At 41.3% G+C, this 20,446-nt stretch overlaps 1 protein-coding gene across 8 annotated transcripts in view; it reads left to right on the top strand.

The window, feature by feature from the left end:
- The first annotated feature begins 7,068 nt into the window (after window positions 1-7,068).
- The window catches only part of LOC131258198 (MAR-binding filament-like protein 1), a 33,607-nt gene continuing 20,229 nt past the window's right edge, over window positions 7,069-20,446 (top strand). The window contains exons 1-9 of one of the 8 annotated variants that reach the window (XM_058259330.1): window positions 7,069-7,210; window positions 7,323-7,385; window positions 7,478-7,564; window positions 13,183-13,316; window positions 18,443-18,501; window positions 18,697-18,751; window positions 18,836-18,868; window positions 19,305-19,352; window positions 19,567-19,594. In XM_058259330.1, coding sequence (XP_058115313.1) covers window positions 7,337-7,385; window positions 7,478-7,564; window positions 13,183-13,316; window positions 18,443-18,501; window positions 18,697-18,751; window positions 18,836-18,868; window positions 19,305-19,352; window positions 19,567-19,594 — 493 coding nt within the window. In that variant the 5' untranslated portion in view covers window positions 7,069-7,210; window positions 7,323-7,336. Of the gene's footprint in view, window positions 7,211-7,322; window positions 7,386-7,477; window positions 7,565-13,182; window positions 13,317-18,442; window positions 18,502-18,696; window positions 18,767-18,835; window positions 18,869-19,304; window positions 19,353-19,566; window positions 19,595-19,750; window positions 19,779-20,446 lie in introns of all 8 variants that reach the window. The other 7 variants (XM_058259328.1, XM_058259325.1, XM_058259332.1 and 4 more) reach the window with 7 other exon arrangements.

The raw sequence follows: 20,446 nt of genomic DNA, 5'->3' as shown, positions 1-20,446 counted from the left end.
TGATAATCTTGTTAACTGCTTCAACTTGTACGTTCATCTTAGGGTGATGGGGGGATGAGTAGACATTTCTTATTCTGAGATTATCGCACATCTCCTGATACTCCCTGTTGTCGAACTGTTTCCCATTGTCGGTAACGGTTATGCGAGGTATCCTGAATCAACAGACAATATTTTTCCAAACAAAGTCCGTAACCTTTTGTTCAGTTATCCTAGCCAATGGCTCGGCTTCGGCCCACTTTGTGAAATAATCCATCGCAACAACGGCGAACTTAGTGTGGCCTTTCCCTAAAGGGAGCGGTCTAATGATATCGATTCCCCATTGTACGAAGGGCCAAGGACCGGCCATGGGGGTTAACACCCCAGGGGGTTATCTCGGAACGGCCACGAATCGTTAGCATTTGTCGCAAGTCTGGACGAGCTTGCGTGCGTCGTGCTGAACAGTCGGCCAATAATATCCTTGTCGTAAGACCTTGTATACGAGTGATCGACCTCGCTAGTGATTTCTACAAATCCCTTCATGGATCTCCCACAGTACATAATCAGCCTCAACACGATTTAGGCAACGTAGCAAAGGAGCGAAAAATCCTTTCTTATATAACACCCCGTTAAGTGTGGTATAACGAGAGGCTTAGATCTTCAATCGTTGGGCCTCGATCGATCCTCGGGCAACTTTCCACTGTCGAGATATTGGACGATCGGGTCAAGCCAAGTAGGTTCCGAGTTGATTGAATGTACGGCTGAGCTAAGCGGGTCATCAATATTTGACTTAGCGACATACTCAATCGGAACAGACCTTGATATATCGTCGGCAGAGGCAAGCTTTGCCAATAAGTCGGCCTTAGCGTTTTCTGTTTGAGGGATCCGAGTGACAATGCATAGTAAAAAACCATCGATTAACTCTTTGGCTTTCTTCATGTATGCTTTCAGTTGCTCTTTACGTGTTTGATATACACTAGTGACTTGATTGACGACTAACTGCGAGTCGCTGAATATGTTGAGATGAGTGACGCCCATACTGGCTGCGAGTCGGAGACCGATCAACAAGGCTTCATATTCTGCTGTATTGTTCGAGGCTTGAAATCTAAGTCTTAAGGCATATTTCATGTAGGTTTGGTCGGGAGTTTCTAAGACGACTCCTGCCTCGCTTGCCTTAGAGTTAGATGAGCCATCGACATAAAGCTTACAGGGAGTTGGGTCGGGTGATGACTCGGGAGAAGCAGTTAGTTGTTTGGTTGGCTCATCTGTAAGCTCGGTAGGTGAATTGACTTGTGGTGTAACTTCGGCTATGAAGTTGGTCACAGCCTGTCCTTTAATTGATACCCTTGGCTTATATTGGATGTTGAATTCACTGAGTTCGATCGCCCATTTCGTTAGTCAGCCGGATGCTTCTGATTTTTGAAGGATCTAACGGAGTGGGAGGTTGGTCATAACGACGATAGTATGAGCTTGAAAATATGGCCGAAGTCGTCGGGAGGAGACAACTAAAACTAGGGTCACCTTCTCCAAGGGCAGATATCTGGTTTTTGCCGGTAATAGTGTTTTGCTGACGTAATAGACCGGCTATTGCTTTCCTTTATGTTCGCGTATCAAAGCCGAGCTGACGGCTGTGTTAGAGACCGCCAAGTATAACAACAAAGCTTCCCCAGGCTCGGGTTTTGATAAGAGAGGCGAAGATCCGAGATACAACTTCAACTGTTGGAACGCTGCTTTGCACTTTTCCATCCAATCTACCATTTGTCGTCTCTTTAGTTGTTTGAAGAATGGGAGGCACTTATCGGTAGCTCGGGAGAGGAAACAGTTGAGTGCAGTTACTCGTCCAGTCAGTCTTTGCACATCTTTGATCATTTTCGGGGATTCCATGTTGAGTAATGCTTTAATTTTTTTCGAATTCGCTTTGATCCCTCGCTGGCTAACCAAGAATCTGAGGAATTTGCCCGACCTTACCCCAAATGTGCACTTTCTCGGGTTCATCTTCATCTGGTATTTGTGAATTATGAGAAACATCTCTTCTAAGTTGGCAATATGATCGGCCGCATGTATTCTTTTGACGAGCATGTCATCAATGTATACTTCCATGGTTCGGCCAATCTGTCGAGCAAACATTTTGTTTACCAATCGTTAGTAGGTTGCTCCTGCATTCTTTAGACCAAATGACATCACACGGTAACAATAAAGTCCTTTGTCAGTGATAAAGGTAGTCTTAGATTTATCTGATTAATGCATTACAATTTGATTGTATACAAAATAAGCATCCATAAAACCAAGAAGTTCATGTCCTGTCATGCTATCCACTAACTGATCGATCCTCGAAAGAGGGAAGCTGTCCTTCGGGTAAGCTTTGTTTAAGTCATTATAGTTAATACAGACTCGCCACTTCCCATTGGCTTTCTTAACGAATACGATATTAGCTATCCATTCCGGATAGTATATCTCCTCGATGAATTTAGCTTTGAGGAGCTTACTAACCTCTTCTTTAATGATGGCATACCTTTCGAGGCCGAGCAGTCGTCGCTTCTGTCGGATCGGTCGATAGGTCGAATCGATGTTGAGGCGATGAGTCATCACCGAGGGATTGATTCCAGGCATATCTCATGGCTCCATGCAAATATATCAGCATATCGTCGGAGTAGGGATATCAGCTTGTCTTTCAAGGGCGACTGTAGAGACGAGCCAATTCGAACTATTTTAGACTCGTCTGTGTCGACCAGAGGTACCGAGATAAGGTCTTCTACTAGTTGTCCTCGCTCATGAGTCCCGGCCCGAGGATCTAATGATTCAATCATGGTTACCTCGGCTGGAGCCTTTATGGCCATCGCATAGCAGCGCCTTGACTCCTGTTGGTCACCTTTGATGACTCCTACTCTCGACTCGGTCGAAAATTTCATGGAGAGGTGATACGTCGATACCACAGCTTAGAGAAGACATAGAGAAGGTCGGCCTAGAATAGCGTTGTAAACTGATGGTTGGTCGACTATTAGAAAGTCGACCATTACTGTTGCCTTGTGTGAAGAGTTACCAGCAGTGAGTGACAATGAGATGACTCCTTCGGGGAGTGTTTGTCTACCAGAGAATCCGATCAATGAGGTGTGAACCGGCCGTAACGCCGATCGTTCGACACCCATTTTGTCAAACGCTTGAGTGAACAATACGTCTGTAGACGACCCTGTGTCAATAAGAATACGGAATACCTTGCGGTTCGCTATCGTGAGGGTGACGACTAATGCGTCATCATGTGGATGATGGATGCCCCGATCGTCTTCATCAGTGAATGATATACAGTACTTTTCCCTTTTCTTTTCTTTCAAAGGTTGATCTAAAATCAGGATTTCGAACTCAAGGCAGCTGATGCTCCTGGCATGATTTTTTCGAGCATTGTTTGAGTCGCCCCCACCTCGGGGACCACCGATGGTCCGGATTTCCTCCGTGGGTCGGTTGTCACCCGAATGTTCTTCCATTGTCCCGGTTCTTTCAATGTGCTCTCTAAGACGGCCTTCTCGGATGAGTCTCTCGATTTCTTCTTTTAAGTGATAACAATCACTCGTATTATGCCTATGACCGCGATGGTAATGGCAGTACTTGTTCTTGCTCCGTCGGTTTGGATTGCTTTGGAGTCTATCTGGCCAATTGACAAACCCTTCGCCCGTAATTTCCATCAAAACCTACTCTTGTGGTTTATTTAACGGGGTATACGTCAAAAATTTGAGGTTAGGTCGCTTACTCGACCAGCGCTCATCATGTGCCCGATCATCTTTACGCTTCTTTCCACTAGCCAAGTCAACTTCTTTCTTTGCTCACTCTTTGGCCGGGACTTTTGAGTTCTGAGCGGCTTCGTGCATGATCTGGGTTTCTTCGACATCTCCATACTTATTTGACCGGTCCATGAATTCAACCAGAATAATAGGCGGGTTCTTGTCCAGGGATGCTAGAAACGGTTTGTCTCTGATGCCTTGCATGATCGAGTTGAGTGCTGTTTCGTTTGAATGTTTCCGGACTCGGAGTAACTCGAAGTTGAAGCATTTGATATAATCTTTTAGCAGCTCTCCCTCTTTTTGAACTATATTGTTCAGGTGCACATGTGGCTTCAACTTTTTCTTCCCACTAATGAAATTGGTGAGGAAGGCATCGCTGAGCTCTACGAACGAGCTAATAGACTTTAGTTTCAACTGTTTGAACCAAAGTCGAGCTACATCGGCTAAAGTGAGGGAGAAAGCTCGGCGCATTACAGCGTCCGAGGCATCGTGCAGCTCCATATACATCCAAAAGGATTCGACGTGCTCGATTGGATCGGTTTTACCGGTGAAGGGTGTAATCTGCGGAAGACGGAATCACTCGGATAGCTAAGCTTGCATTATCTCTTCAATGAATGGGGATGCTTTTGCCTTGGGCCTTGTCTGATGTACATCACCGCCTTGCTTCATGTCCGCGATCTCTTCCCACACTTCCCTTCTGAAGTCCTGGAGGTCGGCTTTCCAGGGCTCGTCACTATCTGCCATCCCTTCAACCAGAGGTCGGCTGCACCTTCTTCGATCTATTTCATGTCGAAGATCAGTGGCAGGCAACGGGACGGTCATGGAATGAGCGGGCATAGGCTCAGCCGGACCCTAATGCTCACCGTATTGAGGGACAGATCGCAGAGTGACAGGCTGAGGGTCAGCGAATTGTTGTGAGGCGTTCGTTGCCTAGCCATCGTCGCACTGAGGCAATTGAACTTGCTGACGATGAATCTATTCCAGCATTTGCTTCATGAAGTTTATATTGGTTCTAAGTTCCTTGACCTCCTTATCTAGCCAGCCATTCCCTCAGTTCCGCTGAGTATGTTTAGTTGAAACAAAGGTTGCCGGATGGGCCGTAGAACCTTGTCAGTTGTCAGGTAGATTTTAGGCTTCGTTCGTACCTGGCGGGCCTTCGGTTGCTGGTGGTCCAGTGACAACGATCTCATTAGGCTTGTTTTGAGCAGTTCTTCTAGTTCTCGCCATTGAACCTTTTCGATAGAGCTTAGAAAATGACCTTTCGTATCGTTTCCCTCAAACGGCGTTAATCTGATGCAAAAAACTGGTGCGTCCTCCTCCTCCTATCACCTGCACAAGAAGGAGACAAAGGAGACCCTGGCTAGAGCCGGGGACCCTCCGATGCTAAAGTCAGGGACAGAGTCGTGTGAGAAGGCTGTTTGGGATAGTTTTTGCGTACCTTACACCTTGGAGGTTTCCTATATTTATAGGAATAAGAGGATCCCGTCGTGCAGGGATTCCTCTCCTAATATCTCAGAGATTCGGTTTTTGGTCTCCATCTGATCCCAAGATCTCCAAGATCGAGGATCCTTTTATTAGATTTTTGGGAGAATGTTCTTACTTACACTGTCTTGTCCTTACTTGGCTCGATCTCAACTGACTCTAATGATGAGTGAGTCTCGGCTAGCTACAAGGATAAACTTGTTTGCCCTCTGCTGGATGAAATGGAACTGATTTGTAATCGGTATCCTCTCTTGATCCGATAGCCGATTCTGTAACCGACCTACATATGGGTCGGTTTTATGGTCGGTCGGATAGCTTCTTAGCTTCGGGCCTTAATCGGCCTCTTTAGATGTTGCTGCCTCATTTACCGAGTCAACTTTATACATCTTATATACTTTGCCTTGTGGCTCATGACTTTGTAAGTCTCGGTCGGGATTCATTTCCTACAATTTGAGCTAATTCACTCCTTTAGGCATTTAGTTTACTCGTCTCGGTCTGGCTTGTTGCCTTGGATTCCCGGGGCAGTATAGTATCAGTATAGTTGGTCCAATCCATAGTCGAGTCTCTAGACTTGTTTTTTTTTTTTTTTCCCTAACTATGACAATGACAAGTGGGTCCAAAACAGCTAAGGTGTTGTAGATGAGAGCGGATTAGGTGAGACCCTGGCCCCACGTAAGACGGTGCGGCCCTTACCGTGGGGCCCACCTTGATGTATGTGTTATGTATCCACTCTGTCCATCAGTTTTTTCAAATTATTTTAGTGTATTATTCCAAATATAAAGCAAATACAACTATCAGGTCGACTATACAATAAGAAACAGTGGTGATTGGCCATTAAGGGCTATGAGGTTTTGGATCAAGTTGATATTTGTTTTGTCCTTCATTGGAGCTTCGCTTATGTGACCTTATTAACAGATTGGATGGTAAATAAACATCATGTAAACATTAATGTGCGCCCTGAGAAGTTTTTAATGATAGGATGGTCAGTCACCACTGTTCTGTACGGTAAGGTCCACCTGATAATTGGATCTGCTTCATTTTTGGAAAGATATGCTAAAATGATCTTTAAAAAACGGATGGACGGAGTGGATTTCCTGCAAAAGCCTTTTGTAGGAAGTTCCCATGCTGGAATGCATGGTGGAGTCCACAATGATGTTTATGAGAAATCCAACCCGTCCATTCATTTTTCGAGCTCATTTCAGGACATGTGGCAAAAAATGAGGAGTATCCAAAACTCAAATGGGCCATACAAGATGAAACAGTGAGGAAAGGAATTCCTACCGTCGAAACCTTCCTAGGCTCCACCTTGATGCTTATATGCCATCCAAACCGTTTATAAGGTCATTTTCACTGGGATGAAGTGAAAGCACAAAAAACTTGGACGAATACAAAACTTCTGTGGCCATATAACTATTTCAACGGTGGTCACTAAATCACCACTGTTTCCTCTCGTGTGGCTCATTTGGGTTTTGGATCCACATTATCTTTGTCGCAAGTTATAAGATGAGCTCAAAAGCGGATGGGCGGTTTAGATTTCTCACAAACATCACATTTGGCCCCACCCAGAATCCTTGCACAGGAAATCCGCGTCCGGACCGCACCGTGTTGGGTGAGGCCGGGATCTCACCAAACCCGCTCTCGTTGTAGATGATTCCAGTGCAATAACTGCCACGATTCCAAATTTCCACACATGCATGCAAGCGTAGCCCGGCTAGGGTAGTTTCGTAATTTCTCGAGTGGAGAGGGGTATTCGTACTGACGGAAGGAAATGGAGATTATAAAAGCGAGACGGACATGCATTGGAACCGTTGGTCTTCTCATTTCTTACTGTGTTTCTTCTTCTGTAATCAGTTCCATACCATTCCCCAACTCTGATTGATATCTACACCCATCCTTTCTCCACTTTTGGTTCTACAATAGTATATAATTTTTCTATTGTCTTACCAATAGTGGAAAGCAAGGGTGTATATATCATCAGGGTGGGTGTCCATATCAAAATTGCATACGATCTCTATTTTTACAGATTCGCTATCAATTTGAACCCGTTCTTTTTTCTTTTCCTCCCTTATTTTTTTTCGTATTCTTCTTTAGAAGCGGAAGCGAAAATGGAGGAGTATTTGCAGAATATGAAGAACTTGCGGTCTCAGATGAACGGTCGAGATCCCTCAGTCTCTCCTTGTGAAGATTGCCGGAAGTTTCTAGAAATGGGAGATATTGAAGCGTTTTGTTTTGGGGGATTTTTGCAGATTTCGAGAACGAAGCAGCGAATGTCTCTGTTGAAGAAGAGAAGCTGAAAACGGAGATTCAAGCAATGGAAAATGACATCCTCTCTGGTTCTCTCTCTCTCTCTCTCTCTCTCTCTCTCTCTCTCTCGTTTGCTTTTTGGAGGGAATTCTATCGTGCGCCTGTTGAGTCAAGCTATACTTGCTTCCCCGTTTTTGTTTTTGGAGAAAAGTCTAACATGCGCCGGTAGCGTCCCGTTCTCTCTCCTTTTCGGCTTCCTCTTTTTTTAATTTCCAAACGTGCGCCGGTACTGTCAGGCGCTTTCTCTCTAACGCGCGCCGGTAGCGTCAGGCGCGAAATAGAGATGAGCACGTGAGCCCTGCCTATCCAAACGCAGGCACACGTGCTAACATTGAACACACATGCGAGATCTGAGATTTCCATTAAGGGACTCGTTCGTTTAAATCTTCTGGCCTAAAAACGAGGACATTTTGCGATTTAGGTGGGCCACATCGTATCGAAGTACAACAACAGACGGTTAAGAAGAATTTTTCTGGTCGTCCATTTGTTTTGTACACTGCGGCCCACTTAGACGTGATAAAATGGTCTGATTTTTAAGCCAGAAGATTTAAACAGTGTAACCTCAGCTGATGGAAAGCTCAGATCTTGCACTCTTGTCTCATGCTGATACATGCTGCCGTTTCCTGTTTTATGTGCACTCGGGCCCACCACTATTTTGTTGCATTGGAAGTTCGGATTCCTGACTGGTTTATCCGTCCAGGGCACTCGAATCGTCTGCAACATCTGTTTCACCCAAATATGTGGGGCCCACCACGTTGTATATGCACCTCTGGTTCGTGGGACACGTTTTGGCTAGTGACGCTGCCACCAGCCAGGTGGCTAGTGGTTGGTGCTTTGTGGACCCCACTATGATGTATGTGTTTTATCCAGGCCGTCCATCCATTTTGAAAGATAATTTTATGGCTTGATCCCCAAAATTAGGTAGATCTATACCTCCGGTGGATCACACCATGCGAAAACAGTAGTGATTGAATGTTCACCATTAAAAACCTTCTAGGGCCCACAGTAATGGTTATTTAGCATCTAACCTATTGATTAGATCCTAGAGACTCGGATGAAGGGGAAAAACATATATCAGCTTTATCCAAAACTTTTGTGGCCCCCAAGGGGTTTTTAATGGTGGGTGTTCAATCAACACTGTGTGGTCCACTTGAGATTTGGATCAACCTCATTTTTGGGTTCATACCATAAAATGATCTGGAAGAATGGGTGGACGGCATGGATGGAACACATACATTATGGTGGGGCCCCACAGAGCCCACTAGCCTTGGCTAGTGGCAGGTAAGTAGCCAATCCGTTTCCCGGTTGGTGGGCTTGTTTGTGAAAATAGGACCACTGGAAATTTTCATTTTTAACGGTCCAACCATCCCATAAATGTCCATTGATCTGTTGGCTAGATGATCAAATAAGATTTAATTTTGGTTCATGACACATGTACGTTGGATACCATAATTTGGATGGTTTAATTTGACTACCTGTATGCTACATGTGCAATTTCTATGTAATTTCTGAATTCTTGTGTATCATCCATCACACTTTGCTACAGTATCAAAGTTTTCCGTTATAAAAGAGTATACATATGGTATGTGGCCATTGAATATATGTGTACTCTCACAATCAAATATGCCTACATCCGAGATTATTTATTTGAAAACTTCCCCTCAAACTAGAACATGTATGTCATGCATGCCCAGCTTGTCAATGAGTCCAAGAGCTGTGGGAGAGGCTGACTGCACTTTCAATACTCTTAGAAAGAACTCGGCTTGTGTACCGAGTAAACTCCATGGGGCTGACATGTGATGTATGTGTCTTATCCACACCGTCCATCCATTTTTCCAGCTCATTTTAGGGCATAAGCCCAAAATTGGAGAATATCCAAAGCTCAAGGGGACCACACCACTTGAAGTTGAGGATAATGATATCCACCCTTGAAACCTTCCTAGGGCCCACAATGATGTTTATTTGTCATCCAACCTGTTCATAAGGTCACACAGACATGGATGAAGGCAAAACAAAAATATCAGCTTGATCCAAAACTTCCGTGGCCCCCAAGAAGTTTTCACGGGTAGGCATTCAATTCCCATGGTTTTCTGTAGTGTGGTCCACTTGAGCTTTGGAAATGCTTCAATTTTGAGCTGAAAAACGTATGAGCGGTGTGGATAAGAAAAAAAATATCATGGTGGGCCCCACATAGTTCACTTAGCCCTCTATAGCATGCTGAGTTACTCAGCACCCAATCTTAAAATGTGAAACATTGGCATGTCTGGTGGCTGCGAAAGATCTAAGAGCATTGCCAGTTGAATCTTTGGTTCTTCTGGTGGTGGAAACATGAATTGATGGCTCTTCTAGTGGTTCGATAATGATCCAACAGCAAATCAGTGATGACAGTAATGATGGTATTGATGTAATGATGAGTAGCAAACTACTAAAAGGACCCATCAATGACTGGTACCCAAATAGGGAAGACAACAGGAATCCAGCCTTGGAGAGCGGATTTGGAAATCTAGTCATAGACAGGAGAATGGATGGGCTTGGGGTGACAGGGAATCTGGATGTGTAAGAAGAGAGAGGGATGGACAATACACTCTAAAAATAGAAAAATAAAATCAGCCAAGAGGCTCTAATTCCATGTAGAACTAAGTAAAAGAAGAAAACTATTTTGTTCCTCCTCTGGAATCCTTTATTTATAATGATATTCAGCTACGAAGGTAACTCCTTATTTAATAAAATAAAATTAGAAAAGATACACTATTATCTCCAAGGATATGGTGAACTAGATGACCATTGAATATATTTGCACTCTCACACTCAAGTATCTTGCAACACATACATCAAAGATTGTATACTCTGACACTTACGAATTACAATGGTGAGACTTTTTGAAGGGCTCTCATCACATGCCCGTTTAGATTTGGATGAGTGGCAGGATTGGTTTGTCTATAAGATTTTCTAAGGGCTCCAGCCACACACCTATTGTATTTTGTTCAATGCTAAATTTTGCAAGGGCTCCTATCATATTGAAAGTTTGTAAAGGCTCCTTCCACATATACATTGATTGTGCTCAATGGTAAGATATGGGGATGTTTTGTGAGGACTCCTCCCATATACCCACTCAAAACATCAATTTGTATTGGATTTTGATTAGGGTTCCTGCTACATATCCACTCGAAATATCAGTTATGGTTGAACTTTCCATTGGGGCTCCTACCGCATACCCACTCAAAACATTCGTCTTGGTTGGACTTTGGATAGAGCTTCTCATAGATACTCGAAATATGGGTTTTGTTGGACTTTGGATGGGACTCTTCTCAGATACCCACTCTAAATATCAGTTTCAGTTGGATTCGTGATACAGTTCCTCTGAGATACCCACTTGAAATATTGGTTTGGTTGGACTTTACATAAGGCTCCTCCTAGATATCCACTTGAAATTTCAGTATTGGTTGGACTTTGGATAGGGCTCCTCCTAGATGTAACAGTTGAAATACTTAGATGAAAGAAAAAGAAAACTAGTCCTAGGAGAGAAGAAGACAAATGAGAAGAGACAAAGGGGGAGAGGAAGAATAAGTTGGAGCAAATAATGTGTTGTAGTTACTGTTCTTCTTGACTTTTGGCCAATCTGTCCTGAAATATAGTTGTAATTGGCTAGTGGGGAATACCGACTCCTAAAAACTGTCTCTACCCTTCAGTAGAGTTGCCATTCCGTTGACAACACTCATCGTGAGAACCAAAGATGTATGTTAAATTTGGACCTTGGTCCAGGGCTTTTTCACTATGTAGTATGTACATTCCCGGATTGCTTACATGTGTTCTCCCCAACCAAAAAAAAATTCTCTTGTTTACATGCACGTCATCCAACATTAGGAAATTGCTTACATGCAGGCCATCTTAGCTTGCATATTTTTGTTTTGAACTGGCCTTAAGTGTAGCGACAAAGTCCTGTGAATGTTTTTTGATTTTTTTTTTTTTTTGAATGAATCTAGGAAGTTCCTGGGGATGTCAAAGAGACTTCAATTTTTCTGTTAAAAGGATTGTCTCATGACTCATTTTGGTGCATACCCTCTGTTTTGCAACGTGCTTCCTATTGTAGAACAACAATTTGGGTGATAATGTGTCTGTTGTAATAGAAATTTAGCAACAATGTTATGTGACGCAACGAGTGCTGTGCGTCAGGCAGAGTACTGCTCCATAGAACCTAATTGGATGGATAACATGATTTTTGCATGACACTGTGTGCAGTAGGCATAGAGCTGTGCAGGCACATCTCTACAGCGGGACGAATCAAGTGCAGCAGGAAAGAGCCATGCTATATTATGCAGTGACTGGTAGTATTCTGGGTTGTTTTTTAGGCAAATTTCTAGGCCGTTTAGACCTCCTTTGTGGCCTTAAACTTCTTCAGGCCCTTTGCAATGACAAACTCTTCAAACTTCCATTGGTTTAATAGAACCACCGACTTCGTGGATGCAATTGCTGCATGACAGCATGTGATCTTGAGCCTGAACTGTGTTGCTAGAGAGGAGATTTAGCATAGACAGCGCTGGAAACATTTTTGCTTAAAATAGTCTCAGGGTTTTGATGTCCTCTGATTCCTTTCCTAACTTGATTGTAATACAAAATAAAAGAAGAAAGTAAATAGAGAAACCCCATTTTATACGTGGGTTACAATGATACTCAAGTAAGACATCTAGCTTTGATCAACAACTGGATTTGCTGTTTTGTACCATGAAGTCTCCTAGATGCTTTAAGTCTAAGCTGCTACTTACAATGAAAATTAAAGTGAAAAATTTTCACACTTTGTCACCCAAGTCTTGTCCCCTGAAGATTTGATCTTCGATTTGACAGAGTTTCAGCCTCTTTTTCAATTTTCTGATGATTTTCAATTTATTATTATTACCCCTATTTATAGGCTTATGAGTTGGATGTTGCAAGGGAAGTTAATTTTGCATGTTCCCAAGTTTTATAGTCTATTATAATTGTCCATGGCATGACACCAGCTATTGTTGCACAGACAATGTGCAAATGCACGGGGTGCTATGGCCGACAGTGAATTGCATGAAAACTTTCTACCACACCAATTATTTTATTGCTATAGTGTCTTGAAAGGCCTCTTTCTACTTCTTGGTCCTTTTTCACTCGTGCTCTTGTTGTGAGGATATCCTTGGTGTTCTTTTGAACCATTGGATTGAGCCATTTTGCAGCGAAGGATGGCTGGAAGGCCGATTTAGTACCGCAGAGATGGTTAATATCCAGAAGATGATCGGATGCACTTTTGATGCTTCAAACTCATGTTCAACTTATGCTCTATGCTGTTGTAGTCCTTGGTGTACTATCGAACTATCAGAGTGACCATCCAAGTGCCACAAAGTTTGGGGTAGCTTGTAGCAGTGCTGTAAATATCAATTTATATAAATTTTGTACCAGGAGGCAGCTTAATGTGTCTTGGACATTTGGAATGGTCCAGACCACTAATTTTGTAATTTTCCACCACCACCAACCACCATTTTTGAAATGGTGAACTATCATAGGAGTTTAGCCTTCTGATTGGTAGCATCCTCGGCATGATTTTAAATCTATGAAGTTCACTAGAGCATTAGGGTTGTATATTATGCAACATGCATTAATTAGAGTACTAATCTTGTTTTTGCAGCACAATCTGAAACAAAGCGTCTGAAACAGGAGACTGATGAGATGGTGAAAACAAAGGGCGAGATATGCTGTCGGATACTTGAAAAGCAAAAGAAAATTGCCAGTCTAGAAACAGAGTCATCTACCCTTTCTCAGGTAGCATTCTCGTATACCCTTTTGCCTATTCTTGGGCATGAATTTCAGTACTCAGTTATAGTTTTTATGCATGGAAATGAAACAGGTCATGAAATTTAGTTTTTTTTCCTCATAGTTGATGGCAAGAGCTATGCATTTGCATGCATATGAGAAATGCATAGTATATGAGGAATGATGAGTGAACTTGCGCAAGTGCACTTTGTGAGTCAACTTGCCCCATACATGGCAACAATGTTGGGAATTTTCAGAATCAGGCAGTTCTGAGGTTCTCTATTAAAAACAAGGGTGTCATTTTCAAATAAGCATAAAAGGCTTTGCTTTCTTTTAAACAAAAATTTAAAATTTCTTGCAAATCTTTCCAACTATGAGAATAAGAGTTTAGTCCCACGTCAGAAATGGAAGGGACAGAAATCACCCATATAAAGCCTTCAATTTTTCACGCCATGTTCTAAGCTCACCAACAACAAGATCTAGCATTTGGGTAGTGGTGGAGTTATGCCCTAGAAAAACCAATGTGAACCTTATCCACTGCTGATGTGGATGTGATATTGATGATCTTAGCTATAGAATCACATATCATGATGACTACGGGTCCTAGGTGGACACGTGACCATGACATAATTAATATGCGGGAGTATCTTAAAACATACATGAACATGCGTTAAAGGAGAGGCACTCCTCTGATTGTCCATGGAAACTTGAGATTGGACAAAATGGTCACTGACCAAGGGATAGTTGTGGTCCATGGATCTCAGAACCTTGTCATTCCATGATCACCTAGCAGGTTGTGGGGTAAACCCGTGGTTGTTGTCCTCATTATGATGATGGATGCGATCATCCCATGTGAGGGGGCTGATCATGGAAGGTCACTACCAACAGGCATAACGATGGGTAAGTGTGCCTTTGCCTTACTTCACATAGGAGTGTGAGTGCGCCGTGGATAAAGGCTCCTGTGTGGGCCTATTGGGCACTTGCATTGGTGGATCAAGGTCAAGTCTTTAGATCGGGAGGCCCATTGTGCCTAGATTATGATAAACTTGAAGATATACTAGATCTGATTAATCCTTAGACCTGAGGATGTGTGAGGGTTCAAGGTCTTAATTATATGTGCTTTGGCTCGATTTACGAGTTCATCATGTGGCCAATAAAAGTGGGTGAAGCTGAGCACATCCGACAACGTTCATTGGGGCTCACATGGGCCCAATGTTCAGAATATTGGTATCATTACATGTGTCAATGATCGAGGATACAAGAACATGTATCAGCATCACTGATACTCAAAAAAATGTTGTGCCTAAGGGAAACATTGAGGAAGCATTGGCCTTCAGGTCGAGCCACCATCCCTTCAATAATGTCGAAGGATCACAAGAGTTGTGATCCGCCTTTCTCCTAACATCATTCCCAAATAAAGTATGGATTGGGTGGGTTCATTCTATCTCCCGGAGGGAGGGGATAGTCAGTGTTGGAAAAGGTAGAATTATTTGGTGAAATTTCAAGAGATGTTAAAAGACACTTTTACACCTGTAGGAATCAAAATATTGTAATAAACAACTATATATAATAAATTTTCATTTTATAGGGGCCAACCATGTGTGGTCAAAAAATTACTATAAAATAAATATGTAAAATTTGTATCCAATCAATAGATCGACCAACACATTACTATATAAAAATTTCACATTAATTAACAGTGAAAAACACATTTCCCAATATAAAAATGGAAAAAATAGGATTTCACCGATTTTCCTACTTTTTACTTATATGTTAATTTTTTCACCACAAATCCATATCGGTACATGGGAATAATGTATAGACATGGATTTGCAATCCATGTTAACATTAAAAATAATAATAATAATAATAATAATAATAATAACTCAAGTTTCTATGAATTTTTCATCACCTCTGAGTCCTGGTCCGTCTTTGCTTCGATTCGAGATTTCTCCCAAAATCTAAACTTTGATTCAATAAAAAAAAAGATCAATCGAAATCACCTAAGGAACAAAATCCAAAAAAAAAAAAAAAAACACTCAAAATAGGAAATATTTTGGGTTTTTTGAATTTTCCTAAATTTCTGTTAATTTTGCCAATTTATGGATGTTTCCCTCATATCGGGGATATTATTGATGGTATCATCGATGCTAAGAAACTTTTATAAGGGATTCTTTTCAAAATATCATTAATATCGAGCTACAAAATATTGTTGATATTCTTGAAAATATCAACACCATTTAAAAACATGCTAGTAGTTTCGGTATCGCTGACCTGACAATACCAATAATATCGACGATATTATTGATAATATTGCCAATATTTGGAACACTGCATGGCCAACAAGGGATCCACTAGTTTCCTAAGACTTAAGGCTCATATCGGGGATATTATTGATGGTATCATCGATGCTAAGAAACTTTTATAAGGGATTCTTTTCAAAATATCATTAATATCGAGCTACAAAATATTGTTGATATTCTTGAAAATATCAACACCATTTAAAAACATGCTAGTAGTTTCGGTATCGCTGACCTGACAATACCAATAATATCGACGATATTATTGATAATATTGCCAATATTTGGAACACTGCATGGCCAACAAGGGATCCACTAGTTTCCGAAGACTTAAGGCTCAGATTTGGAAATCATATATTCATTAATTGGTTTTTGTACTGGCCTAGCACTACAAAGGTTTTGCAAATGTTTTCAACAGTTAAACTTTTGTTTTGTCCTTGGTGGATGGCCATGACATTGGAAGACTTGGATTAGATATAGCCTATATGTGCATGGGATAAGGCAGGATCACAAAGTTCCAAAGCAGTGGGCATATGGAAGACTATAGGGTTTTTGAGTACCATAATTGGTTCTTCCTGAAACCCTAGCTCCTGATAAATAGATCCCATCTCATGGGGAGAGGAATCTAAGAATAGAGAGAGCCTTGGACACCCCCCATCTTGGGCATCACTGAGAGAGAGAGAGAGAGAGAGAGAGAGAGAGAGAGAATCTCATCTCTCCTTGCCTCCTTCCTTTCCATCACACATTCTACACGTGTAGGTCCACCTATGTGGATGGCTCTTGCATCCACTTGGCCCTACTCCAAGGGCTGGCATGTTTGGCTCTCACCTCTCTTCATTTGGGATAGATGTGGGAGAGACTTCTTAGGTAGGATGATCGGCATTGTCAAAATGATGGGTTTTTTTCAGCAGCATTGATCAGGTAAATCCTAATTGTAGAATTTAAGTATTTCTTTTCTATAAACTTGGATATATTGAAACAGGGATCCCTAGGAGTTAATCACATGATCTGAGGTTTTGAAAACTTTTAAATTCCTCTGCATTTTGAAAAACCCAACAAGTCGATGGTTGACCAAGTTGACAATTGCATGACATGGTGCACTTGGGTGGCATGGACTGTTGGGTGATGAGGCGTTGCAAGGTGGAGCCGTGGAGGTTATGTGAACCTTGAGGTATGGAAGTGATAGGGAGATTAGATCATTTGACCAACAGTCAAAGTAGTTGGGTGGGTAAAAGGATGCCTTGAATGGTCACGTGTCTATTCAGGAAAAGACAAACCCACACTAAAACATGTACAAATAGAGGGCCCATGAGGAGAGTTTTACATAATTCCTATTTCCCAAATTATCTTTGCATATTTTGATTTCAGAAATTAGTTTTTTACTCTTGCTTTTCACCATCATTTTCCATTGTTCTCTATGTTGTTATTTTATCACTGTATAGAAAACAATGGTTATGTTTTTGAATTAGTTTGTTGCTAAAGGTGTTTGGGGTCAATCAACAAACATTGCTTGTTGAAAATCAATGACAGAGATCTAGGTTTCATTGTATTATGGGGACTGATTGTCGATGACTCAGATTGCTGATTCTGATATCATATGTAGTGCTCATGAAGCCATCTCCACTATGTTGATGCCTCGTCTAAAAAATCAGGCCAGCATGTGTGCATGAAATGTGGTGCATTGGTCGATTTCCTTTTCGTCATTTATTTGTAAACATGTGGCCTACCTTTGAGACAAGACGAGTATACAAGGCGGAGATTACTTGATAGTTGATAAGCGGATCCAATCTTGCACTCATATGCCTTGTTGCCATGTGTGAGGTGAGTTCACATACAAAATGTATTCATGATGGTTCACAACGTCCTTTCTCATGTGTATATATGCATATGCTTGCATGTTGTGTGTATAGGGATATGATTGATAGTCCTCTGGACAATCTAGAACTGCAGGCCATGCGATGTACATCCTGTATGAGCTTTGCCTTCAACAATTGGAACAATACAGTCCTGCTTTGTATAGTGTGATGTGAAGACCATCAACTAGACAATCTAGCGTGCCCACTTTGGCTTACGAAGGGATGGTTAAAATGGGAAGGCTAGCTATTCACATGCATAAAGCAAAATTCTGTTGATTGAATGGTTAGAATCGTTAAGTTAGTGTGGTTTCTCTCCATCGGCTGTCTATTTCAGGGCCAACTAAACTTACTTTATGGTTCCAACTACTGAGGGTGAACCCCCAAATACAGTAGAGGTCTTGGGAACCAACTTTAGGAAGTCCCATGGTCCTTGGTTCAATAAACTGTGAGGTCCTGTTTGGTGGTTCGTGGAAGTACCACTGAAGTAGTCAATCCCCAGGCCTATGGCCCTAATGAGTCTTATATTTGGTTTAGCAGCCGCACTATACAAAAGTAGTACCATAATTTCCCTTACCAATTACTTTGGTTGAAATGATGAGAGGCATTGGATTGGATCTCTACTGATCAGAGCATATGCTTGCTGAGTTGACTTAACTTTATCAAGTGAAAGTGAAGACTTAAGGGATTAACTTGGTTTTCTTGAAACCTGAGTTCAATCAACTCAAGAAGTTCAACAAAATACTTCAGAAGTTCAATCAGAGAATTATCTTGATTAAACAGTGAGAGCTCAAATAACAGCTTATTTATATGCTTTCAACTTGCTTAATTGAGTCCTTCATTTATTGGGACTCCAACCACACAAGGTCAATGTATCTCAAGATTCTGAAATGCGTAATTGGCCAAATGCCAAAAACGCTGCTCACTATTTTCATCCTTCTATGGTAGTTCAAAATTATTCTGTGATTTGTTTAATTTACAGACACTGGAGCTTCTTCAACAAGAAAAAGTCAACTTATCTGCCAAAATCAAAGAGAAAAGGTAATTGTGATGCATGAACCAACAACAAAGTTGGCGATGACAATCTTAGTTTGGTACTCTTCAATCTTCAAAAAAGAAATGGTTTTCTGTTTCATCATCATCGCATTGTCCCAGCTATTTGGGGTTGGCTAAACAGTTTGCTGTTTGTTATCTTTATAACTGCTAAAAAGACATGGGCCGGTATTATTGAAACAGGACTTTTTATGGCAAAGTCATGGAGGAGATGAGTGTTCAACTACAAGAGCGACAGGTTAAACTCGTATATGTATGTACTTGAGTTTGTATGTTCTCTTATCAATCAGTAGATGAGTGTGGCTTTTCCTGCATTTGGTAGGACTGGTTCAACTCACACATGCCCAACAGAGAGGTGAGAGAGCTCTTTTAGTTGTTAATTTCATATCTGGATATGCTTTTATGTAAACTGTTTCATAGAAATCATCTATTTCAGCTGATTTAATAGACTGAAGCGGAATTGCCATTGACAAGGCTAATCAATAATTCACAACCTTTACATTTATTTTATTTCTTTGGTTAGTAGCACATTATGGAGCTATACAATGTTTGATCAATTATTTGCTCCGCCCAAACAGCCATGCATGTAGAACCTGCCTTGTGATCCAAATCAGTCATAGGGTGGACCCCATGGTCGATAGTAGACACCTCAAAAGGCTCCCTCATCTGATGGTCCTAATCATCCAACTTGGCCTCTTTAATATTAACTATTGATTTTAGCTGTCCATTTCATCGGGTTGTCCAGGAATAGGATGATCTGAATATCTAATAGGGGAAATATTTTGGCATAGGACATCCTTGAAGGAACTATCAGGTCAATGCTTATAGATTACAGAAAGGTAGGCCTCGCTTGTATCATTGTTGGATTGAAACATAAAAGGCCATTTCTTTCAATCAAGCATCATACAATACCATGTATATTAGTTAAGCGAGACTGATTAGTTCACTCATGTTACTTTTGTGTACCATCTTTCAAGATTCTCTTTGATTTTTTTACAGGGCTTACAAAACTCTTTATACAATACCACTAATTAAAATTTGTAATTCATGCAGGGTGAGGAAATAATTGATGGAGAAACGGGTACGACCTTTGATGGTTTAATTGTAATTTAGGCCCTGTTAGTGTTTGGTAGACACCTAAAATGTGTTTCATCTCATTTAGTAGAAATTGCTTGTTGAGTGTTTGATTTCTAAAATATAATGAGTTCATGTTAACCGTGATTAGTAATTCATGTAGGTAGAGGAAATAATTGATGGAGAAACTGGTACAACTTTTGAAGGTTTAATTGTAATTATCTTATGCTCAGTTTAGTAGACGCCTAAAATTGAGTTCATCTCATTTTTGTTAATAGTAATTAAGTAGTAGAGATCTTACTAATATGTAATCGCCGTTAACATGAACTCATCATCGATCATTATCATCATTATTATTTGAGAGGTGATGATTTTATTAATAGAAGCCGAAGCCAAAACAATTACAAATCAGATCAAGAAAGAGGAAAAGAAGAGCTATTTCCCACTACTTGTGATGCTGGAGTTTGTTGCATAACATGACATTTAGCCCTACTAAAAACATCTATTGCCCTCTGGTGATGGTTCCTAAAAACAACGATTGTTCATCTCCCGTCAAATTAACCAAATTCCAGCTAATTGCGAGAGCCATCAGATTGCCCCCCAGCCTTTCCCACTCCACCCCCAGGCCACGCTAGCTACAAATTCTCAATTGAGCCCACCATATCCCATGCCACACCAAATAAATGAAAAGTTTTCTCAATTTTCTTTACCAAATGAGCAATGAATGAAGATATGGTTGACCAATTCCTCATTCTTGAAGCACATAACACAAACATTCGGAAGCACCAACCTCGTTCGAAGTTTATCAATGGTAAGCACCTTGTTCCAACTTCCAACCCACAAGCCAAGTGAGAGCAGG

Source organism: Magnolia sinica, chromosome 10, assembly GCF_029962835.1.
Source record: "Magnolia sinica isolate HGM2019 chromosome 10, MsV1, whole genome shotgun sequence".
NCBI classification, from domain to species: Eukaryota; Viridiplantae; Streptophyta; class Magnoliopsida; order Magnoliales; family Magnoliaceae; genus Magnolia; species Magnolia sinica.
This window is presented reverse-complemented; position numbering and strand designations above follow the sequence as displayed.